Source organism: Oncorhynchus keta, unplaced genomic scaffold (assembly GCF_023373465.1).
Source record: "Oncorhynchus keta strain PuntledgeMale-10-30-2019 unplaced genomic scaffold, Oket_V2 Un_contig_406_pilon_pilon, whole genome shotgun sequence".
Lineage (NCBI taxonomy): Eukaryota > Metazoa > Chordata > Actinopteri > Salmoniformes > Salmonidae > Oncorhynchus > Oncorhynchus keta.
Window position 1 is genome coordinate 74520 of NW_026287584.1, and position 24636 is coordinate 99155.

Consider the following 24636-nt stretch of genomic DNA (forward strand, 5'->3'; position numbering starts at 1 on the left):
GTGGCCAATAAGCAATGAGGCCAATAAGCACTGTGAGGCCAATAAGCAATGAGGCCAATAAGCACCATGAGGCCAATAAGCAATGAGGCCAATAAGCACTATGAGGCCAATAAGCAATGAGGCCAATAAGCAATGAGGCCAATAAGCAATGAGGCCAATAAGCACTATGAGACCAATAAGCACTATGAGACCAATAAGCAATATGAGACCAATAAGCAACAAGGCCAATAAGCACTATGAGGCCAATAAGCAATGAGGCCAATAAGCAATGAGGCCAATAAGCAACAAGGCCAATAAGCAATGAGTTCAATAAGCACTATGAGACCAATAAGCAATATGAGACCAATAAGCAACAAGGCCAATAAGCACTATGAGACCAATAAGCAATATGAGACCAATAAGCAACAAGGCCAATAAGCACTATGAGACCAATAAGCACTATGAGACCAATGAGCACTATGAGACCAATAAGCACTATGAGACCAATAAGCAACAAGGCCAATAAGCACTATGAGACCAATAAGCAACAAGGCCAATAAGCACTATGAGACCAATAAGCACTATGAGACCAATAAGCAACAAGGCCAATAAGCACTATGAGACCAATAAGCACTATGAGACCAATAAGCAACAAGACCAATAAGCAATATGAGATCAATAAGCAATATGACCAATAAGCACTATGAGACCAATAAGCAATATGAGACCAATAAGCACTATGAGACCAATAAGCACTATGAGACCAATAAGCACTATGAGACCAATAAGCACTATGAGACCAATAAGCACTATGAGACCAATAAGCACTATGAGACCAATAAGCACTATGAGACCAATAAGCACTATGAGACCAATAAGCAATATGAGACCAATAAGCACTATGAGACCAATAAGCACTATGAGACCAATAAGCACTATGAGACCAATAAGCACTATGGTGGAACAACAATGGTGGAACAAACTCCCTCACGACGCCAGGACAGCGGAGTCAATCACCACCTTCCGGAGACACCTGAAACCCCACCTCTTCAAGGAATACCTAGGATAGGGTAAGTAAGGGTAAGTAATCCTTCTCCCCCAACAAGATTTAGATGCAAGTGGCTGTTCCACTGGTTGTCATAAGGTGTATGCACCAATTTGTAAGTCGCTCTGGATAAGAGCGTCTGCTAAATGACTTAAATGTAATGTAAATGAGATCAATAAGCAATATGAGACCAATAAGCACTATGAGGCCAATAAGCACTATGAGACCAATAAGCACTATGAGACCAATAAGCAATATGAGACCAATAAGCACTATCAAATCAAATGTATTTATATAGCCCCTCTTACATCAGCTGATATCTCAAAGTGCTGTACAGAAACCCAGCCTAAAACTCCAAACAGCAAGCAATGCTGGTGTAGAAGCACGGTGGCTAGGAAAACCTCCCTAGAAAGGCAAAAACCTAGGAAGAAACCGAGAGAGGAACCAGGCTATGAGGGGTGGCCAGTCCTCTTCTGGATGTGTCTGGTGGAGATTATAACAGAACATGGCCAAGATGTTCAAATGTTCATAAATGACCAGCATGGTCAAATAATAATAATCACAGTGGTTGTCAAGGGTGCAACAGGTGCAGCACCTGAGTAAATGTCAGTTGGCTTTTCATAGCCGATCATTGAGAGTATCTCTACCGCTCCTGCTGTCGAGAGAGTTGAAAACAGCAGGTCTGGGACAGGTAGCACGTCCGGTGAACAGGTCAGGGTTCCATAGCCGCAGGCAGAACAGTTGAAACTGGAGCAGCAGCACGGCCAGGTGGACTGGGGACAGCAAGGAGTCATTATGCCAGGTAGTCCTGAGGCATGGTCCTAGGGCTCAGGTCCCCCGAGAGAGAGAAAGAAAGAAAGAAAGAGAGAAAGAGAGAAAGAGAGAATTAGAGAGAGCATACTTAAATTCACACAGGACACTGGAGCAATACTCCAGATATAACAGACTGACCCTAGCCCCCGACACATAAACTACTGCAGCAAAAATACTGGAGGCTGAGACAGGAGGGGTCAGGAGACACTGTGGCCCCATCCGATGATACCCCCGGACAAGGCCAAACAGGCAGGATATAACCCCAAACAGCAAGCAATGCTGGTGTAGAAGCACTTTGCCAAAGCACAGCCCCCACACCACTAGAGGGATATCTTCAACCACCAACTTACCATCCTGAGACAAGGCCGAGTATAGCCCACAAAGATCTCCGCCACGGCACAACCCAAGGGGGGGATGCCAACCCAGACAGGAAGACCACGTCAGTGACTCAACCCACTCAAGTGACGCAACCCTCCTAGGGACGGCATGGAAGAGCACCAGTAAGCCAGTGACTCGGCCCCTGTAATAGGGTTAGAGGCAGAGAATCCCACTATGAGAACAATAAGCAATATGAGACCAATAAGCACTATGAGACCAATAAGCACTATGAGACCAATAAGCACTATGAGACCAATAAGCACTATGAGACCAATAAGCACTATGAGACCAATAAGCAATATGAGACCAATAAGCACTACGAGACCAATAAGCACTATGAGACCAATAAGCACTATGAGACCAATAAGCACTATGAGACCAATAAGCACTATGAGGCCAATAAGCACTATGAGACCAATAAGCAATATGAGACCAATAAGCACTATGAGACCAATAAGCACTATGAGACCAATAAGCAATATGAGACCAATAAGCAATATGAGATCAATAAGCAATATGAGACCAATAAGCACTATGAGACCAATAAGCACTATGAGACCAATAAGCACTATGAGACCAATAAGCACTATGAGACCAATAAGCACTATGAGACCAATAAGCACTATGAGACCAATAAGCACTATGAGACCAATAAGCACTACGAGACCAATAAGCACTATGAGACCAATAAGCACTATGAGACCAATAAGCACCATGAGATCAATAAGCACTATGAGGCCAATAAGCACTATGAGACCAATAAGCACCATGAGATCAATAAGCACTATGAGACCCATAAGCACTATGAGACCAATAAGCACCATGAGATCAATAAGCACTATGAGACCCATAAGCACTATGAGACCCATAAGCACTATGAGACCAATAAGCACTATGAGGCCAATAAGCACTATGAGACCAATAAGCACTACGAGACCAATAAGCACTATGAGACCAATAAGCACTATGAGACCAATAAGCAATATGAGACCAATAAGCACTATGAGACCAATAAGCACTATGAGACCAATAAGCACTATGAGACCAATAAGCACTATGAGACCAATAATCACTATGAGACCAATAAGCACTATGAGACCAATAAGCAATATGAGACCAATAAGCACTATGAGGCCAAAAAGCCTGTGAGGAAAACCAGTTAGAAGACTGTAAATTGCTGTGGATTATAGTGTCTGGATTATAATAAGAAATAAGGTTGTGTGAGGAGACTGTCTGTACTATGATATGCACAACTGTCTGTACTAAACCCTTGAGTTGTCAGTGTTCATAATCAATCCAATCCAACCACACTAGTGGTCTCACTATGAACCTAAAATAGCAGAAGAGCATCATTTTTCAAGTCTCACAAAATTACACCACAATCATTTGATTTTGTATTAGTGAGAGATAGCTCCCCTCCAGGAGTTGATGGTGTGCAGTGGGAGTAAGTTAGAGCTATGTTAAAGGAAGAGAATTTACATTCGTTCTGCCTGGACTCCATTCAGTTACACCAGAGCAGGCCTGTTATGAGAAAGGGAATTTGTGTCTGTGCAAGAGTACTCAGGCTACAGCATATACAGTGCCTTAGGAAAGTATTCAGACCCATTGACTTTATCCACATTTTGTTACATTACAGCCTTATTCTAAAATTGATAAAACTGTATTTTTTCCTTATCAATCTACACATAATATCACACAATGCCAAAGCAAAAATAGGTTTATAGACATTTTTTGCAAATGTATTACAAATATAAAACGGAAATATCACATTTACGTAAATACTCAGACCCTATACTCAAAACTTGGATGGGGATCGTTGCTGCACAGCTATGTTAAGGTCTCTCCAGAGATGTTCAATCGGGTTTAAGTCTCTGGCTCTGGCTGGGCCACTCAAGGACATTCAGAGACTTGTCCCAAAGCCACTCCTGCGTTGTCTTGGCTGTGTGCTTAGGGTTGTTGTCCTGTTGGAAGGTGAACCATCGGCCCAGTCTGAGGTCCTGAGCGCTCTGGAGCAGGTTTTCATCAAGGATCTCTCTGTACTTTGCTCCGTTCATCTTTGCCTTGATCCTGACTAGTCTCTCAGTCCTTTCTACTGAAAAACATCCCTATAGCATGATGCTGCCACCACCATGCTTCACCTTATGGATGGTGCCAGGTTTCCTCCTGATGTGACACTTGGCAATCAGGCCAAAGAGTTCCATCTTGGTTTCATCAGACCAGAGAATCTTGTTTCTCATGGTTTGAGCCTTTAGGTGCCTTTTTGCAAACTCTAAGCTGGTTTTCATGTGATTTTTACTGAGGAGTGGCTTCCGTCTAGCCACTCTACCATAAATGCCTGGTTGTCCTTCCGGAAGTTTCTCCCATCACCACAGAGGAACTCTGGAGTCTCTGTCAGAGTGACCATCGGGTTCTTGGTCACCTCCCTGAGCGGCCCTGACATGCACTGTCAACTGTGGGACCTTATATAGGTGGGTGTGTGCCTTTCCAAATCATGTCCAATCAATTCAATTAACCACAGGTGGACTACAACCTAAGTTGTAGAAACATCTCAAGGACGATCAATGGAAAGCTCAATTTCGAGTCTCATAACAAAGGGTATGAATACTTATGTAAATAAGGTATTTCTGTTTTAAAAAATTATACATTTGCAAAAAATTCTCAGAACCTGTTTTCACTTTATCATTGTGGGGTATTGTGTGTAGATTGATGGGTACAAATATGAATTCAATCCATGTTAGAATAAGGCTGTAAAGTAACAAAATGTGGGAAAAAGTCAAGGGGTTTGAATACTTTCCGATTGCACTGTATATAATGTGATATTTTTCTATACAGCACAGAATACCTACCAATCATTATAGCCTATACTGCCTATTTAAATGGATGAGATTAATTGCCATAGAATATGAGTTTGGGGAGGGGGAAATAGGTTGGCCTATAGCTTGCATGGAATAAGAAACGAGTGGTCGGAAATTGGCTTTTACAGCACAGTAACGTCACTGTTATGGACTTTGCATTTCCTCTATACAACATTCTATCAATAAGATGTCCGTGTGGATTGTTTACTACCTGCTTCATCAGTTCATCTGGGATGGTTTAAGTGTGTTCCCAGACAGCACTGTATCTTTCCTCATAATTTACTATGCCAATAAGAGAGGAGGTGCCAGGGAACGCTCAAGCATTACCTCCACCAGACAGTGAGAGAGCGAGAGAGTCAGAGAGAGAGTCAGAGAAAGAGAGAGGGAGAGGGACAGAGAGAGAGTCAGAGAGAGAGAGGGAGAGAGACAGAGAGAGAGGGAGAGAGACAGAGAGAGAGGGAGAAAGAGAGACAGAGAGACAGACAGAGAGAGAGAGAGAGAGAGGAGAGAGAGAGAGAGAGAGAGAGAGAGAGCGAGAGAGAGAGAAAGCAATCAGAATCAATGACTTCATTTTCTCCAGTTAATAAGAAGCGCGACCCATTCACAGTCGTGGTGAATGGAACATGCTGATAGTCAGGCCCAGAGTGTAATTTAATGAGGGAAACATGTATAATATCTGACACTGTTGGCCTACCGTGTCTTCGAAAAGTATTCAGACCCCTTGACCTTTTCCGCATTTTGTTACGTTACAGCCTTATTCTAAAATGGATTAAATAAATAAAAATCCTCAGATATCTACACAAAATACCCCATAATGACAAAGCGAAAACAGTTCCTTAAATACCTTATTTACATACTGTAAGTATTCAGACCCTTTGCTGTGAGACTCAAAATTGCTGTTTCCATTGAACATCCTTGAGATGTTTCTACAACTTAGGTTGTGTAGAACATGATTTCTTAAGGCACACACCCGTCTATATAAGGTCCCACAGTTGACAGTGCATGTCACAGCAAAAACAAAGCTATGAGGTTGAAGTAATTGTCCGTAGAGCTCAGAGACAGGATTGTGTCGAGGCACAGATCTGGAGAAGGGTACCAAAACATTTCTGCAGCTTTGAAGTTCCCCTAGAACACAGTGGTCTCCATCATTCTTAAAAGGAAGAAGTTTGGAACCACCAAGACACTTCCTAGAGTTGGCTGCCCGGGCCTTGGTCAGGGAGTGGACCAAGAACCACATGGTCCCTCTGACAGAGCTCCAGAGTTCCTCTGTGGAGATGGGAGAAACTTCCAGAAGGACAACCAGGCATTTATGGTAGAGTGGCTAGACGGAAGCCACTCCTCAGTAAAAATCACATGAAAACCCGCTTGGAGTTTGCAAAAAGGCACCTAAAGACTCAAACCATGAGAAACAAGATTCTCTGATCTGATGAAACCAAGATGGAACTCTTTGGCCTGATTGCCAAGTGTCTGGAGGAAACCTGGCATGATCCATAAGGTGAAGCATGGTGGTGGCAGCATCATGCTATGGGGATGTTTTTCAACGGCAGGGACTAGGAGACTAGTCAGGATCGAGGGAAAAAAAAAAAAAAAAGCAAAGTACAGAGAGATCCTTGAGAGTGCTCAAGACCTCAGACCGGGTCGAAGGTTCACCTTCCAACAGGACAACAACCCTAAGCACACAGTCAAGACGATGCAGGAGTGGCTTCATAACAAGTCTCTGAATGTCCTTGAGTGGCCCTGTCAGAGTCCAGAGTTGAATCGGACCGAACATCTCTGGAAACCTGAAAATAGCTGTGAAGCAATGCTCCCCGTCCAACCTGACAGAGCTTGAGAGGGTCTGCAGAGAAGAATGGGAGAAACTTCCCAAATACAGGTGTGCCAAGCTTGTAGTGTCATACCCAAGAAGACTCAAGGCTGTAATCACTGCCAAAGGTGCTTCAACAAAGTACTGAGTCAAGGGTTTGCATACTTATGTAAATGTGATACTTAAGTTTTTTATTTTTAACAAAATTTGCAAAAATGTCTAAAAACCTGTTTTTGCTTTGTCATTATGGGTTATTGTGTGAAGATTGATGAGGAAAAAAGTGATTTAATACATTTTAGAATAAGGATTAACTTAAGAAAAGTCAACGGGTCCGAATACTTCCCGAATGCACTGTACATTGTGTCCAACAGGTGTTATTAAAATGTCATTCACATGCTATTCTTATTTACACCCAATGTCATCAAGGAAAACCTATGAAACACAACACAGCATTGAGAATTAAAGCACTTTTCTTAGACTGGATAGAATGGGCCTATAGCCAGTAAATGAACCAACTACAACTAGGCCCCTGCCATGCAGGACTGTAGTGGAAATAGGAGATTGAACAATCTCCATAAATGGGTCGTGTAGATGGCGCTACAGGACTTGAATTAGCCTATTCTTGAGAGGGGCAGGGCATTATTACATGGAGTTTGATGAATAGCAACAAAATAGGCCAATTTGTTGATCTGACCCAAGTAGGCTAAAAAGTCGCATATGCTTTTCTTAATAAGTCATCCTAATTAAATGTGTAAACCATTTCAAAGCCACCAGTATATTACGAATGACGTTACTGCAGTGTTGTAATTTTCTTCCGGGTTGGGCTGGAGAGGGAGGATGCTTTCATATCGGGATCACAGTCATTGGGTGCGATGCTGCCTCTGGGTGCTCTGCAACCGACAGCCGCCCGACCGACTGCCGCAGGGGCTTTCTGAACCCGAGCCGAGTGCTGCCTACACACACAAGCTACCAGCTCTCATACTCGGCAAAATTTCTCTGCTATCACGTACTGACCTAACAGTATACGATGTTTTCAATGGACGCCGTTTCGCACGACATTTTTTAAATCGCAGTTTTCGAACATGGAAATGACCTCTTCTCGGATTATTTTTGGGGTACAACTGTGATCTCTTCATCACACATCGACTGGAGCAGAGTCAGACACTCCATTTGCTAGCGCATGCGAACATCCCGTCTTTGGCAGTTAGCTTGGTAACGTTAGTCGACGTGTCTAGCTTTCTGGATGTTTAGTGTCCATAATACTGGATTTAGTTTTCAGTTGCCCTTGGCATCGAGCTAGTTTTAGATTGGGTATTGTTTTAAACACCATTATCTAGATAAAGCTGGCTAGCTGCGTGTTATAACAAGCAAGGGAGATTTTGTTCGTCAAAGCACATCTGACTGGTTCGAGATCAGCAGGGGGTTCGTTGGGATACGGAATGCGACTCGCTAAATAACCAAGCCTCGGCTACACAGGAGAAACCACATACATTTCTCCGTTTTCATTCAAAAGGTACGTATTTAAATGTTAGCAAACAATATCCGACATGTATTGCTGGAAAAGTGGTGTTGAATTGTGTTGTTTATGCTAAACCAGTCGGCAATTGAGCTAGCTAATCCATAACCAGCTAGCTGGCAAGCAAGGCACTGCCGTTGTCGATGATTGACAGCGTCTGGCCAGGTAACGGTAACTAACGGTCACATGGTCCGCTGGAGGAAGGCTGGAGATGTTGTGTTGGACATCTGTAGACCACGACAGGAAATATATGCCTGTACATGAAAAGCTGCTGTGTAATTTCATTATTCATGCTGTCATCAATTATTCTACTGAAATATGTATTTTACTGTAGCAAGTAAAACATCTAGTCTTTGCTTAAACTGTCCCCAAAATGTTTATTTTCTGTGAGCATTTGGATGGAATGGTCTAACTACTCACAAATGCTCTTGTTATGATGATATATTGCTCTCAATAATGACTTATCACAAAATAGCATTGACCTGAAAGTAAGCCACGGTTTAGGCCTAGTCACTAACACTTCATATAGCCTATTGTTAGTTGCTCCCCGTGTCTGTATTAATGTCAGTAGGTCTACTTAAAATAGCCTTGTAATGGAGTGGTTTGGGTAGCTATCACACAAATGCAATAAGTAACAGCCCCTATTCCAACCAACTCTAGTATAATGCAATCATCAAAAGTACTAGTGTAACAAATGAACATCTTTACAATAGTAATTACAGCGTTACAACACATGTATAAGAGCAACTAAATATGACTGTATGACTTCTTACCACCAGCTGTGAACTCTGAGTCAGTTGGATTCGGTCCAGAACGAGGCCTATAGCAATGCATGCCTCTCCCAGCTCCAGCTCGTGCTCTTACAATAGGCCTGAAGTTGATTACATTTCACGTAACCTAATCCGGATGGGACCTTTTATAGAGGCGCGTTAATGTATGTGGATTCCGGGCCAGAGCAGGTCTATGTGTGTGTGTGTTTCTGTGTGTGAAAGAGAGTGTTTGTCTTTGTATGCGAGCAGAGCGAGCCAGTGAGCGTGCACTCACAGTGCTGTAATTATACATCTGATAGATAAGGAAATGGATTCACAATCAATCCTGTAACTCTCTGGCTGCAGATGAAGATGTAGGGGAATGAAATGAGTCTGTCATGTTTCTCCAGGGGCAGGAAGAGATGGGCATCCATTATTTATACTCTGTGCCTGTGGATGAGGCCCAGGCTCTGTGTCTCTGGCTTGCACAATAGGAGAACATGTGCAGAACAGAGCAGTGCTGGAGGGAAACTATCTGGCCTTATCTGTTAGCAAGGGCCCCCCGCTACCCAGAGCACAATGTGGCCAGAGGGCATGGATGGCTGTGTACACTGAAACACAACACTGTGTTATTGCTTACAGCAGCAGAGAGCTGAGCTTGGAGTGACGACTGCAGCTGAACCGCAGAGGGAGAGAGAATACAGTTGTCCTTTAGCAACAGTTGAAATGTAATGACAGTTGCACAAGCTCTCTCTCTCTCTCTCTCTCTCTCTCTCCCTCACAAACACACACACACACACACACACACACACACACACACACACACACACACACACACACACACACACACACACACACACACACACACACACACACACACACACACACACACACACACACACACACACACACACACTTTTTCAAACCATGTGTGACTTCAGGCATTTGATGTTCAAAGCCCCTCTAAGTCCTCGGTCTGGCGATGTTGTGCCATGTTTTGAATCCCCCCTCAGTGAGACTGAAAGTCATTGTGTCATGTTTACTACCCTTCTACAGTGGAAATGCTGCGGGTTAGCCAATAGCCAAGCCCTGTTTTAAGGCATTACTGTCCAGCATTCACAGGAAATGAATCATGTTCCTCAATTCAAGGCCGTGGCGTCTGCATGATGTGTTTCCTGTCCTGCTGCGTGTTCAGGTCCAGACCACAGCAGATGTGCTCCCCTATTTGGTGTGTGTGTGTGTTTCTGAGTCTGTCTGTGTGTTTCTCTAAGAGGGTGGATTTAGTGAGTGTGTGTAGTTTGGAGTTGCTCTGGTGGAACAATAGCTCTATTCTGCGCTGTGTCTCTGGAGGAAGGCAGCGTTGGTTCTCCCTGAGCTGTGCCAGTGAGGCAGGCTCAGACTCAAACTGGGTGACTGGGGTTGGGTAGGATTGGGTTTCCCCAGCCACCTGGAGCTCCCAGCACAAGAATGCCATTGTTCCCTCTGGTCCGTGGCCGGAACATAGAACCCTGCAGACTGGGGATGAGGAGTCACCTTGTATCACCTGATATCTAAACCCTGTATCATTATAACTGACCCACAGAGATCTATATCACTGCAGCCTGTAGATTTGACTCATTTAGCATACGCTCTTATCCGGAGAGACTTAGAGGAGCAATTAGGGTTAATTGCCTTGCTCAAGGGCATCTCTGCAGATTTTTAACCTAGTCGGCTCGAGGATTCGAACCAGCGACTTTTCAGTTAATGTCCCGATGCTCTTAACCGCTAGGTTACCTACCAGAATCCCATATTAATAACTCAGACTGACCTTCATCACTGGCCCATGTAGCCTAGGCCTAGTTTATCTCCCTGTATCGAAGGCTGGGACAGGGGAACAACACTAGGAGTGGGATTAAGTTGGATATTGACGGTGATCCAAGGTCGTGTTGTCTTTTCACATAATGGGTAAAGTTAGGATTTGGGGAAGGCAAGCTGATCCTAGATCTGTGCCTAAGAACAACTTCTGTCCAGAACGGGATGAATTGGATGGTTATCTATTTTATAGTTAGAAGGAAGGAAGGAAGGAAGGATGTACTGTTGTATTTCCTGTTGATCCCCAGTATTGATCGATGCAACTGACACGACAATGAGATTATCTCAGATGATCGCACCACAACGCTACTGATGTTAGCTAATAAGATGATGTCATAATAACAACAACAGCATCACTCAGACACACATAGGGGGCTATACCTCTGATGGCTATAAGGAAAGCTGCTGCCAGAGAGAATTCTCTCTCACCTTCTTTCTCTATCCTTCTCTCTCTCTCTCTCTCTCTCTCTCTCTCTCTCTCTCTCTCTCTCTCTCTCTCTCTCTATCTCTCTCTCTCTCTCTCTCTCTCTCTCTCTCTCTCTCTCTCTCTCTCTCTCTCTCTCTCTCTCTCTCTCTCTCTCTCTCTTCATTGTTTTTTAAACATGTCGCGAGCTGCAATTTCTTTTCTAGCTTTCAAATAGGCATGTAGTTCTCCACTCCTCTGCAACTCTTCCCCAGATCCTTAGTGCACTACTTTCTCTTGTACACTATGTTTTCTGTCAACCTGGTCAAATAATGGTTCATAAACAACCAAAATATGTTTTATATTTTCCAAAATTGTTTTCTCAGTTGTATTTTTCCTGGTTTTAGATTGTTGTGGCTTTTGACTCTCAAAATTACCATTGTTCATAGAGAAACAATGACATTTGATCTTCTGTTAAATCACATCAAAAAACTTTTTGGGGGGTCTGGAAGAAAACTAACACATTTTTATTTTAGAGTGTAATTCCCCTTTAATTGGCATCTATCAAGTGAGGAATGTGCTGAGGAATGTGCTGTCTAATGTGCCAGTCTAGCCATGGTTCTGTAAGCTACTGCTGCTGCTCTTTTCATGGTTTGAAGTTTGAAAATAACAAATAATAGATAGAAATGATATACTTACTCATGATATACTTCTGCCAGGTAAGCCTACTTTGCAGTTAACATTATATCTAGAAAGTTTTGGGGAAAGTATTTCAGTCAACCCACAAGATGGTTATCACATCCACTGGCTACACACAGAGTGATAGACAAACGCCTGCACCACACAGACAGACAGGGGAAATATTGCTGGAAATAAATAGGCAGATATTGTGTTAGGTTTGGCTTTTTAAGACAATAGTGTCTAACCAGGGGTGGGATGATGTCAATGTTGTGTTGATTAGATAGTAGCTGACTGCTTGCTGTGTCTAATACTTGTGAAGTTTGATAATGACTGTTTGCGGTGGAACATGTGAAAATTGCATGTACTTTCAGAATTGTTTGGCAAGCTACTCATAGGTAGGCTCACAATTAACCTGTTGGAGACTCCTGGTTTACAGAGACTCATGGTGAAATCTGACTGCTGGTCAGAACCGCCATTGATTGTAGTGTCACGCCCTGACCTTAGAGAGACGTTTTATTTCTCTATTTGGTGAGGTCAGGGTGTGATGTGGGGTGGTCAGTCTATGTTTTGTATTTCTTTGTGTTTGGCAGAGTGTGGTTCCCAATCAGAGGCAGCTGTCTATCGTTGTCTCTGATTGGGAATCATACTTAGGTAGCCTTTTTCCCACCTATGTTGTGGGATCTTGTTTTTGTACAGCTCTTGTAGCCTACGGAACGGAACGTTCGTTTTGGTTTCACTTTGTTATTTTGTTGCTGGTTCTCATTTAAATAAATATGATAACCACAAATTACACTGCGCCTTGGTCTCCTTCAAAAAACGCATGTTACATGTACACACACACACACACACACACACACACACACACACACACACACACACACACACACACACACACACACACACACACACACACACACACACACACACACACACACACACACACACACACACACACACAGCCCTATTTTACAAGATATTCATATTAAAAGAACAGTTTTGACACAAGGAGGGTTTTTCTTGACTTTGAGGCTAGTCAGGCAAACATCAGCAAATAGCTTAACGATTCTCTATTTGATCAGTCAGTTTTTAGCTAATGTACTTTAAAAACACTCAAATCAAACTGAGTTTTGGATTTCAACATTGACTGACCTTCGGAACAGGAAGATGTCATAAATGAAACATACTCTGATTTTCTTTTTCATCTTCAAAAGGTTCTGAATTTTAGAATGGCCTTATTTATGAAGATTGTGTCTAGCATCTTTCAGAGACGTCTGTAGCATCTAGGCTACCACACGCTCTCCATAATCCTAGTGCAGTGTTGATCAGATACATTCACTCTACCAGTCTGCTTTATCATGTTCTTCTCTCTGATCTGATGGTCTGATATAAACTGATATACTGCACACTCCTTACCTGGGAGGTTTTTCCCGGATGTTTGTCATAGTTAGATCAGATAGCAGAGGCACTGATTGTAAACTCAGAGGCACCATGGAGAGAGAAGGAGCGAGATACAGAGAGGGGAGTGAGGCAGAGGGGTGGCGTGAGAGAGAGAGCACCATGTTACTGTTTTTGCCTCTCAGGCTTTGTGTGTGTGTGTGTTGTGTGGGTCCTCTGGCTGCTCATAGGGTCATATCAGGGATATAATTGCACGCAGAAGTGGGTCAGGTCAGCCTGTGCCACTGGGGAGCCTTGCCAGCTCCACACACACACACTGAGTGTACAAAACATTAGGAACTCTTTCCTTGCTCTTTCTATGACATAGACTGACCAGGTGATTCCAGGTAAAACCTATGATCCCTTATTGATGTCATTTGTAATTCCACTTCAATCGGTGTAGATGAAGATGTTGAGACAGGTTAAAGAATGATGTTTAAGACTGGAGACATACAGTAATATGTGTATGTGTGCCTTTCAGAGGGTGAGTGGGCAAGACAAAAGATTTAAGTGCCTTTGAACTAGAACTGCAACGCTGCTGGGTTTTTCACACTCAACAGTTTCCTGTGTGTATCAAGAATGGTCCAGCATCCAAAGAACATCCAGCCAACTTGACACAACTGTGGGAAGCATTGGAGTCAACATGGGCCAGCATCCCTGTGGAATGCTTTCAACACCTTGTAGACCCCACCCCAACGAATTGAGGCTTTTCTGAGGGCGAAGGGGGGTGCAGCTCAATGTTTGGAAGGTGTTCCTTATTTTTTGTACACTCAGTGTAGGTATATATATATAGATACAGTGGGGAGAACAAGTATTTGATAACCTGCCGATTTTGCAGGTTTTTCTACTTACAAAGCATGTAGAGGTCTGTAATTTTTTTAAAATCATAGGTACACTTCAACTGTGAGAGACGGAATCTAAAACAAAAATCCAGAAAATCACATTGTATGATTTTTAAGTAATGAATTTGCATTTTATTGCATGACATAAGTATTTGATACATCAGAAAAGCAGAACTTAATATTTGGTACAGAATCCTTTGTTTGCAATTACAGAGAATATATGTTTCCTGTAGTTCTTGACCAGGTTGCACACACTGCAGCAGGGATTTTGGCCCACTCCTCCATACAGACCCAGATCCTTCAGGTTTTGGGGCTGTCGCTGGGCAATACGGACTTTCAGCTCCCTCCAAAGATTTTCTATTGGGTTCAGGTCTGGATACTGGCTAGGCCACTCCAGGACCTTGAGATGCTTCTTACGGAGCCACTCCTTAGTTGCCCTGGCTGTGTGTTTCGGGTCGTTGTCATGCTGGAAGACCCAGCTACGACCCATCTTCAATGCTCTTACTGAGGGAAGGAGGTTGTTGGCCAAGATCTCGCGATACATGGCCCCATCCATCCTCCCCTCAATACGGTGCAGTCGCCCTTTGCAGAAAAGCATCGCCAAAGAATGATGTTTCCACCTCCATGATTCAAGGTTGGGATGGTGTTCTTGGGGTTGTACTCATCCTTCTTCTTCCTCAACACGGCGAGTGGAGTTCAGACCAAAAAGCCCTATTTTTGTCTCATCAGACCACATGACCTTCTCCCATTCCTCCTCTGGATCATCCAGATGGTCATTGGCAAACTTCAGATGGGCCTGGACATCCGCTGGCTTGAGCAGGGGGACCTTGCGTGCGCTGCAGGATTTTAATCCATGACGGCGTAGTGTGTTACTAATGGTTTTCTTTGAGACTGTGGTCCCAGCTCTCTTCAGGTCATTGACCAGGTCCTGCCGTGTAGTTCTGGGCTGATCCCTCATCTTCCTCATGATCATTGATGCCTCACAAGGTGAGATCTTGCATGGAGCCCCAGACCGAGAGTGATTGACCGGCATCTTGAACTTCTTCCATTTTCTAATAATTGCACCAACAGTTGTTGCCTTCGAACCAAGCTGCTTGCCTATTGTCCTTTAGCCCATCCCAGCCTTGTGCAGGTCTACAATTGTATCCCTGATGTCCTTACACAGCTCTCTGGTCTTGGCCTTTGTGGAGAGGTTGGAGTCTGTTTGATTAAGTGTGTGGACAGGTGTCTTTTATACAGGTAACGAGTTCAAACAGGTTCAGTTAATACAGGTAATGAGTGGAGAACAGGAGGGCTTCTTAAAGAAAAACTAACAGGTCTGTGAGAGACGGAATTCTTACTGATTGGTAGGTTTTCAAATACTTATGTCATGCAATAAAATGCTAATGAATTACTTAAAAATCATACAATGTGATTTTCGGGATTTTTGTTTTAGATTCCGTCTCTCACAGTTGTAGTGTACCTATGATAAAAATTACAGACCTCTACATGCTTTGTAAGTAGGAAAACCTGCAAAATCGTCAGTGTGTCAAATACTTGTTCTCCCCACTGTAATACATATATATAACCACACACACTCTCTCTCTCCTCTCACACACACACACACACACACACACACACGCACACACGCACGCACACACACACACACACACACACACACACACACACACACACACACACACACACACACACACACACACACACACACACACACACACACACACACACACACACACACACAGGCACGAATCACCTATCGCACACTCTATGGTCAACACATACGTTCTGGCTGGGTAGTGTGTCTCTGCTATGTGAGGTTGATAATGCGCCAAGGCTAACTAACACCATGTGGGAGGGTGTGATGCCACCAAGGAATCACTGTGAGATGACTGTGTGTGTCTCACCATTTAAGACAGGAGAACCATAAACGTCAGGTTTTACAAACCTTTTTTTACAGCCCTGATTGGTCATCTGTAGCTCAGTAGGTAGAGCATGGCGCTTGCAATGCCAGGATAGTGAATTCCATGTATGCACACATTACTTTAAATTGCTTCAGATTGAAGCATTTGGTAAATGTAACTTTTTTTATTTTGTGTGTGTGTGTGTGTGTCAGTGTCCGCCCCCTCCTTAGCCCCACCCAGGGGCACCAAGATGCTGTATTGAACCAAGAGCTCGCTATGCAAGAGCTCACTAGGCAATAGTTTTCTATAGTCTAGAGTTCACATGATGTTAGTCATGTTTTCCATTCTAGTGAAGCCTCTCATTTACTTCCTCTCTTATATGCTGTAATAGAACGCAGGAACCACTCAGAGCTCTCAAGGGAGTGTAGAAGTCAGGAACCACTCAGAGCTCTCAAGGGAGTGTAGAAGTCAGGAACCACTCAGAGCTCTCAAGGGAGTGTAGAAGTCAGGAACCACTCAGAGCTCTAAAGGGAGTGTAGAAGTCAGGAACCACTCAGAGCTCTAAAGAGAGTGTAGAAGTCAGGAACCACTCAGAGCTCTAAAGGAAGTGTAGAAGTCAGGAACCACTCAGAGCTCTCAAGGGAGTGTAGAAGTCAGGAACCACTCAGAGCTCTAAAGGGAGTGTAAGAGTCAGGAACCACTCAGAGCTCTAAAGGAAGTGTAGAAGTCAGGAACCACTCAGAGCTCTATAGGGAGTGTAGAAGTCAGGAACCACTCAGAGCTCTATAGGGAATGTAGAAGTCAGGAACCACTCAGAGCTCTAAAGGAAGTGTAGAAGTCAGGAACCACTCAGAGCTCTATAGGGAGTGTAGAAGTCAGGAACCACTCAGAGCTCTAAAGGAAGTGTAGAAGTCAGGAACCACTCAGAGCTCTAAAGGAAGTGTAGAAGTCAGGAACCACTCAGAGCTCTCTAAGGAGTGTAGAAGTCAGGAACCACTCAGAGCTCTAAAGGGAGTGTAGAAGTCAGGAACCACTCAGAGCTCTAAAGGGAATGTAGAAGTCAGGAACCACTCAGAGCTCTAAAGGAAGTGTAGAAGTCAGGAACCACTCAGAGCTCTAAAGGAAGTGTAGAAGTCAGGAACCACTCAGAGCTCTAAAGGAAGTGTAGAAGTCAGGAACCACTCAGAGCTCTAAAGGAAGTGTAGAAGTCAGGAACCACTCAGAGCTCTAAAGGAAGTGTAGAAGTCAGGAACCACTCAGAGCTCTAAAGGAAGTGTAGAAGTCAGGAACCACTCAGAGCTCTAAAGGAAGTGTAGAAGTCAGGAACCACTCAGAGCTCTAAAGGGAGTGTAAAGCCTCGTGATGTTTATGGTGCTCCTCTCTTAAATGGTGGAATAGAATGTTTATGATGGAGAGACTCGGGACATAATGGTAGACTAGTGGTTCATGTTTAGTGTGAGGTCAGACAGAAGATGACAGTGTGTACTATGTACCAGTCAGATGGACAGTGTTTCTAGTCTAATGTTTCTCTCTGGGTTTCCCAGAGCTTCAAGACAAGCTGTTCCCCCTTTTATCCAAAATCACTGATTCAGTTCTTCATCCAGTTTTTCTGCAGTTTGTTTTTCAGCTGTTTGTGTTGTTCTGCAGATTAGTATTCAGATGATGTTGTGCCAGATATCCTCCGGTCCTCTCTGCCTCCTGATAGACATAGAGGCAGAGCCTCCAGTGTCCTCAACAGTGAGGACACTGGGCCTAGTTTCACCCCCTCCCCTCCTGACAATGTGTGCTGTGGTCGTGTGTATTTGTACATGTGTATGTGTGGTTGTGTACGTGTGTATGTGTACGTGTGTATGTGTGGTTGTGTACGTGTGTCAGGGTTTCTGTTAACTGGCTTTTGTCCAGGAAAAAAATAGAAAAGTTGATTAAATAAAGTTGCCGCAGGCAAGAATAATAAAATCATTTTTAAAAAACATTGCGAAATAATGCTTTTTAGCCGATTCATTGATGGGAAATAGTGTCATTATTCCATCCTCAAGGCAATCAAACAAGCGAATTGTTGGTACAGGGACATGTTGGAGTCGCAATTCAACCGCTCAGACACGAGACGTATGTGGCAGGGTCTACAGGAAATCACGGACTACAAAACAAAAACAGCCACGTCATGGATACCAACGTCATGCTTCCAGACAAACTAAACACCTTCTTTGCCCACTTTGAGGATAATACAGTGCCACCGTCTCGGCCCGCTAACAAAGTCTGCGCCCTCAAAAACAGATATTTATCTTGTTTCAGTCTTGGGGAGCGAGCTATATCTGTTCCTGTTGATCAGGCAACAGCTGGAGTTTTCACAAGAGGCTGTGTTTACATTGAAGATAGAAGCAGGCCATTGGCTGCCTTCATCACGAGGGGTGTTTATGGGAGTTCTGATTGATTCCAAGTTTAACAGTTGGGCAAATTTGTGTTGAAATATTTTTTTATGAGAAAATGTGCAGGAATTGAAGGTGCCAACAAATGTTATAGTCATCATAAAATAGTTTTACAGTCGTATATAAAAAAGAATCTCCTCCCTCGACGGGGCTTCGGCCCACCACCCTGTGTGTGCACCTCTCCTTCAGCATCTGTTTTAGCATGAGATACGACCCCCACAGGAAAGGCCTGGTTTCCATGGTGTGTCCCCCTCAGAGGAAATGTAATGTGTCCAAATTCTGCTGACTCATTGAGTCAATCACACACACACACACACACACACACACACACACACACACACACACACACACACACACACACACACACACACACACACACACACACACACACACACACACACACACACACACACACACACACACACACACACACACACACGTCTCCAATCACAAGAGTCTTCAGTCTATCTGTCTGTCTGTGAATGATTGAGTATGTCTCTGTGTCTGTCTGCTTTGTGAGTGAGTGTGTTTCATTGTCATGTGTGCTGTGCGTATGGTGTGTGTGTGTGTTGGCTGGGTGCCCCAGTCAGAGCAGAGCTGGTTAAGTCAGGAAGGCCTGGAGTAGACAGGATTTAGAGGGATAACTGGGAGCAGAGCAGTACTACTCCACTCACCCTACAGACCAACAGAGGATAGCTTTCTATTGGACTGGCCTATTGTGGCCTAGCTTTCCCTTTCACAGTGGCTCACATCTTTTTCACATGTCTGTTATTTCACCCAGCCCACTGTTGTGTGAGGAGATGAGAGATGGGGAGACCGAGAGAGTAGAGAGACCCCTTCCCCTCTCTCTTTCTCTCTTTCCTTCTCTCTCTCTCCTTCTGATAAGCATATCTACCCTCAGCCGCTGGGCTAGAGAACAACAGGCCCATTGTGTGTGTGTGTGTGTGTGTGTGTGTGTGTGTGTGTGTGTGTGTGTGTGTGTGTGTGTGTGTGTGTGTGTGTGTGTGTGTGTGTGTGTGTGTGTGTGTGTGTGTGAGATCAGTGGCAACCTGCCTCATGTGGGTCAGCAGCCACAGATCAGAATGACTTTTCTGGATGTCTCAACTCTGCTCCCACTAGTGTTGGGAGGAGTTAGAACGGACCTCTAGTGTTGGGAGGAGTTAGAACAGACCTCTAGTGTTGGGAGGAGTTAGACCGGACCTCTAGTGTTGGGAGGAGTTAGAACGGACCTCTAGTGTTGGGAGGAGTTAGAACGGACCTCTAGTGTTGGGAGGAGTTAGAACGGACCTCTAGTGTTGGGAGGAGTTAGGGAGTGTTGGGAGGTGTTAGAACTGACCTCTAGTGTTGGGAGGAGTTAGAACGGACCTCTAGTGTTGGGAGGAGTTAGAACGGACCTCTAGTGTTGGGAGGAGTTAGAACTGACCTCTAGTGTTGGGAGGAGTTAGAACGGACCTCTAGTGTTGGGAGGAGTTAGAACGGACCTCTAGTGTTGGGAGGAGTTAGAACGGACCTCTAGTGTTGGGAGGAGTTAGAACGGACCTCTAGTGTTGGGAGGAGTTAGAACGGACCTCTAGTGTTGGGAGGAGTTAGAACTGACCTCTAGTGTTGGGAGGAGTTAGAACGGACCTCTAGTGTTGGGAGGAGTTAGAACGGACCTCTAGTGTTGGGAGGAGTTAGAACGGAACTCTAGTGTTGGGAGGAGTTAGACCGGACCTCTAGTGTTGGGAGGAGTTAGAACGGACCTCTAGTGTTGAGAGGAGTTAGAACGGACCTCTAGTGTTGGGAGGAGTTAGAACGGACCTCTAGTGTTGGGAGGAGTTAGAACTGACCTCTAGTGTTGGGAGGAGTTAGAACGGACCTCTAGTGTTGGGAGGAGTTAGAACGGAACTCTAGTGTTGGGAGGAGTTAGACCGGACCTCTAGTGTTGGGAGGAGTTAGAACGGACCTCTAGTGTTGGGAGGAGTTAGAACGGACCTCTAGTGTTGGGAGGAGTTAGACCGGACCTCTAGTGTTGGGAGGAGTTAGAACGGACCTCTAGTGTTGGGAGGAGTTAGAACGGACCTCTAGTGTTGGGAGGAGTTAGAACGGACCTCTAGTGTTGAGAGGAGTTAGAACGGACCTCTAGTGTTGGGAGGAGTTAGAACGGACCTCTAGTGTTGGGAGGAGTTAGAACAGACCTCTAGTGTTGGGAGGAGTTAGAACGGACCTCTAGTGTTGGGAGGAGTTAGACCGGACCTCTAGTGTTGGGAGGAGTTAGAACAGACCTCTAGTGTTGGGAGGAGTTAGAACAGACCTCTAGTGTTGGAAGGAGTTAGAACGGACCTCTAGTGTTGGGAGGAGTTAGACCGGACCTCTAGTGTTGGGAGGAGTTAGAACAGACCTCTTGGCCTACACTGTCGAATACCAATATCACACTTCTAGACTGTGTGTGTGTGTGTGTGTGTGTGTGTGTGTGTGTGTTTTGATATAGTTCTATTTTGCATTGCTACTGGTGCTGGCCCAGGTTAGGTTTGTGTGTGTGTGTGTGTGTGTGTGTGTGTGTGTGTGTGTGTGTGTGTGTGTGTGTGTGTGTGTGTGTGTGTGTGTGTGTGTGTGTGTGTGTGTGTGTGTGTGTGTGTGTGTGTGTGTGTGTGTGTGATTGTGCATGTGATTATGCGTGACTGTGTGTGTCTGGGTCTGTGCCTAGTCGATGATAGTTACATTTTACAGCAACCAACAGTCTATTGAGTGGCTTATTTATTACTCCTACTTTATCGGTGTAGCGTCTGTAGTGAGAGAGGATGGAGGGCTGGGGGGTTGCAGACAGACAGACAGACAGACAAAGCAGTTGTGCGTTTCTGTGTGTGTTTGTGTAAAACCATATCCCAGGGTGTATCAACCTGTCCCATGGCTTCTGGCTTTTTACTGGAAGAGGAAGCGAGTGTGGTCATGTGACTAAAAATGTTCAACATTTTCCTGCATGAGTCATTTGGCTGGGAATGCCAACCCAGCTGGGATTGAGAATGTTGGGAATGTCATGCTGGCGTCAGAAACATGAGAAAAATGAGAAATGTTAGGAAGAGGAGAAGAGAATAGGAAAGGAGATCAGAGGGGATATGAAGAGAGGGGATGAGAGGAGAAGAGAATAGGAAAGGAGATCAGAGGAGATATGAAGAGAGGGGATGAGAGGAGAAGAGAATAGGAAAGGAGATCAGAGGAGAAATGAAGAGAGGGAATGAGAGGAGAAGAGAATAGGAAAGGAGATCAGAGGAGATATGAAGAGAGGGAATGAGAGTAGATGAATCCCCGAGCCGACTAGAGGAAAGATCTGCCGATGTGCCCTTGTGCAAGGCACTTAACCCTAATTGCTCCTGGAAGTCGCTCTGGATAAGAGTGTCTGCAAAATGAAAAATGAGAAGAGGGGATGAGAGAGGGGATGAAGGGGAGAGGGGATGAGAGGAGAGAATAAGATGATAGGAGGAGAGGGGATAAGAGGAAAGGAGATAAGGGGGGAGAATGAGTTGGAGGGGAGAGAGCGAGAGGGATTAATACATCTGGACTGTTACTACAGGATATAACCTACTGTAGCTAGAGGACAAGAGAACTGGACTGTGACTACAGGATATAACCTACTGTAACTAGAGGACAAGAGATCTGGACTGTGACTACAGGATATAACCTACTGTAGCTAGAGGACAAGAGATCTGGACTGTGACTACAGGATATAACCTACTGTAACTAGAGGACAAGAGATCTGGACTGTGACTACAGGATATAACCTACTGTAGCTGGGAGGACAAGAGATCTGGACTGTGACTACAGGATATAACCTACTGTAGCTAGAGGACAAGAGATCTGGACTGTGACTACAGGATATAACCTACTGTAGCTAGAGGACAAGAGATCTGGACTGTGACTACAGGATATAACCTACTATAGCTAGAGGACAAGAAATCTGGACTGTGACTACAGGATATAACCTACTGTAGCTCGAGGACAAGAGATCTGGACTGTGACTACAGGATATAACCTACTGTAACTAGAGGACAAGAGATCTGGACTGTGACTACAGGATATAACGGATATAACCTACTGTAGCTAGAGGACAAGAGATCTGGACTGTGACTACAGGATATAACCTACTGTAGCTGGGAGGACAAGAGATCTGGACTGTGACTACAGGATATAACCTACTATAGCTAGAGGACAAGAGATCTGGACTGTGACTACAGGATATAACCTACTGTAGCTAGAGGACAAGAGATCTGGACTGTGACTACAGGATATAACCTACTGTAGCTGGGAGGACAAGAGATCTGGACTGTGACTACAGGATATAACCTACTATAGCTAGAGGACAAGAGATCTGGACTGTGACTACAGGATATAACCTACTGTAGCTAGAGGACAAGAGATCTGGACTGTGACTACAGGATATAACCTACTGTAGCTAGAGGACAAGAGATCTGGACTGTGACTACAGGATATAACCTACTATAGCTGGGAGGACAAGAGATCTGGACTGTTACTACAGGATATAACCTACTGTAGCTGGGAGGACAAGAGATCTGGACTGTTACTACAGGATATAACCTACTATAGCTAGAGGACAAGAGATCTGGACTGTGACTACAGGATATAACCTACTATAGCTAGAGGACAAGAGATCTGGACTGTGACTACAGAATATAACCTACTGTAGCTAGAGGACAAGAGATCTGGACTGTGACTACAGGATATAACCTACTGTAGCTAGAGGACAAGAGATCTGGACTGTGACTACAGGATATAACCTACTGTAGCTAGAGGACAAGAGATCTGGACTGTGACTACAGGATATAACCTACTATAGCTAGAGGACAAGAAATCTGGACTGTGACTACAGGATATAACCTACTGTAGCTCGAGGACAAGAGATCTGGACTGTGACTACAGGATATAACCTACTGTAACTAGAGGACAAGAGATCTGGACTGTGACTACAGGATATAACGGATATAACCTACTGTAGCTAGAGGACAAGAGATCTGGACTGTGACTACAGGATATAACCTACTGTAGCTGGGAGGACAAGAGATCTGGACTGTGACTACAGGATATAACCTACTATAGCTAGAGGACAAGAGATCTGGACTGTGACTACAGGATATAACCTACTGTAGCTAGAGGACAAGAGATCTGGACTGTGACTACAGGATATAACCTACTGTAGCTGGGAGGACAAGAGATCTGGACTGTGACTACAGGATATAACCTACTATAGCTAGAGAACAAGAGATCTGGACTGTGACTACAGGATATAACCTACTGTAGCTAGAGGACAAGAGATCTGGACTGTGACTACAGGATATAACCTACTGTAGCTAGAGGACAAGAGATCTGGACTGTGACTACAGGATATAACCTACTGTAGCTAGAGGACAAGAGATCTGGACTGTTACTACAGGATATAACCTACTATAGCTAGAGGACAAGAGATCTGGACTGTGACTACAGGATATAACCTACTATAGCTAGAGGACAAGAGATCTGGACTGTGACTACAGGATATAACCTACTGTAACTAGAGGACAAGAGATCTGGACTGTGACTACAGAATATAACCTACTGTAACTAGAGGACAAGAGATCTGGACTGTGACTACAGAATATAACCTACTATAGCTAGAGGACAAGAGATCTGGACTGTGACTACAGGATATAACCTACTATAGCTGGGAGGACAAGAGATCTGGACTGTTACTACAGGATATAACCTACTGTAGCTGGGAGGACAAGAGATCTGGACTGTGTACAGGAGCTAGAGGACAAGAGATCTGGACTGTGACTACAGGATATAACCTACTGTAGCTAGAGGACAAGAGATCTGGACTGTGACTACAGGATATAACCTACTGTAGCTAGAGGACAAGAGATCTGGACTGTGACTACAGGATATAACCTACTATAGCTGGGAGGACAAGAGATCTGGACTGTTACTA

At 44.3% G+C, this 24636-nt stretch overlaps 2 protein-coding genes across 3 annotated transcripts in view; both read left to right on the top strand.

The window, feature by feature from the left end:
• The first annotated feature begins 666 nt into the window (after positions 1 to 666).
• LOC127924440 (myb-like protein F) lies at positions 667 to 3378 on the top strand. The gene is made up of 2 exons (XM_052509171.1): positions 667 to 929; positions 2367 to 3378. Exons 1-2 carry the CDS (start codon positions 667 to 669, stop codon positions 3376 to 3378), a joined length of 1275 nt encoding a protein of 424 aa, XP_052365131.1.
• A 4331-nt stretch (positions 3379 to 7709) lies between these two features.
• LOC127924438 (polypeptide N-acetylgalactosaminyltransferase 1-like) overlaps positions 7710 to 24636 on the top strand; it is a 64098-nt gene continuing 47171 nt past the window's right edge. The window contains exon 1 of one of the 2 annotated variants that reach the window (XM_052509169.1): positions 7710 to 8387. The gene's annotated coding sequence lies outside the window, so the exon portion shown is untranslated. The remainder of the gene's footprint in view (positions 8388 to 24636) is intronic. The other variant, XM_052509170.1, reaches the window with a different exon arrangement.

Coding starts and splice junctions, on each gene's coding strand:
- LOC127924440 (XM_052509171.1), top strand. CDS start 667: ATGACCAATAAGCACTATGAGACCAATAAGCAATATGAGACCAATAAG. Junction 930..2,366: donor AAGCACTATGAGACCAATAA/GCACTATGGTGG, acceptor CCCCTGTAATAG/GGTTAGAGGCAGAGAATCCC.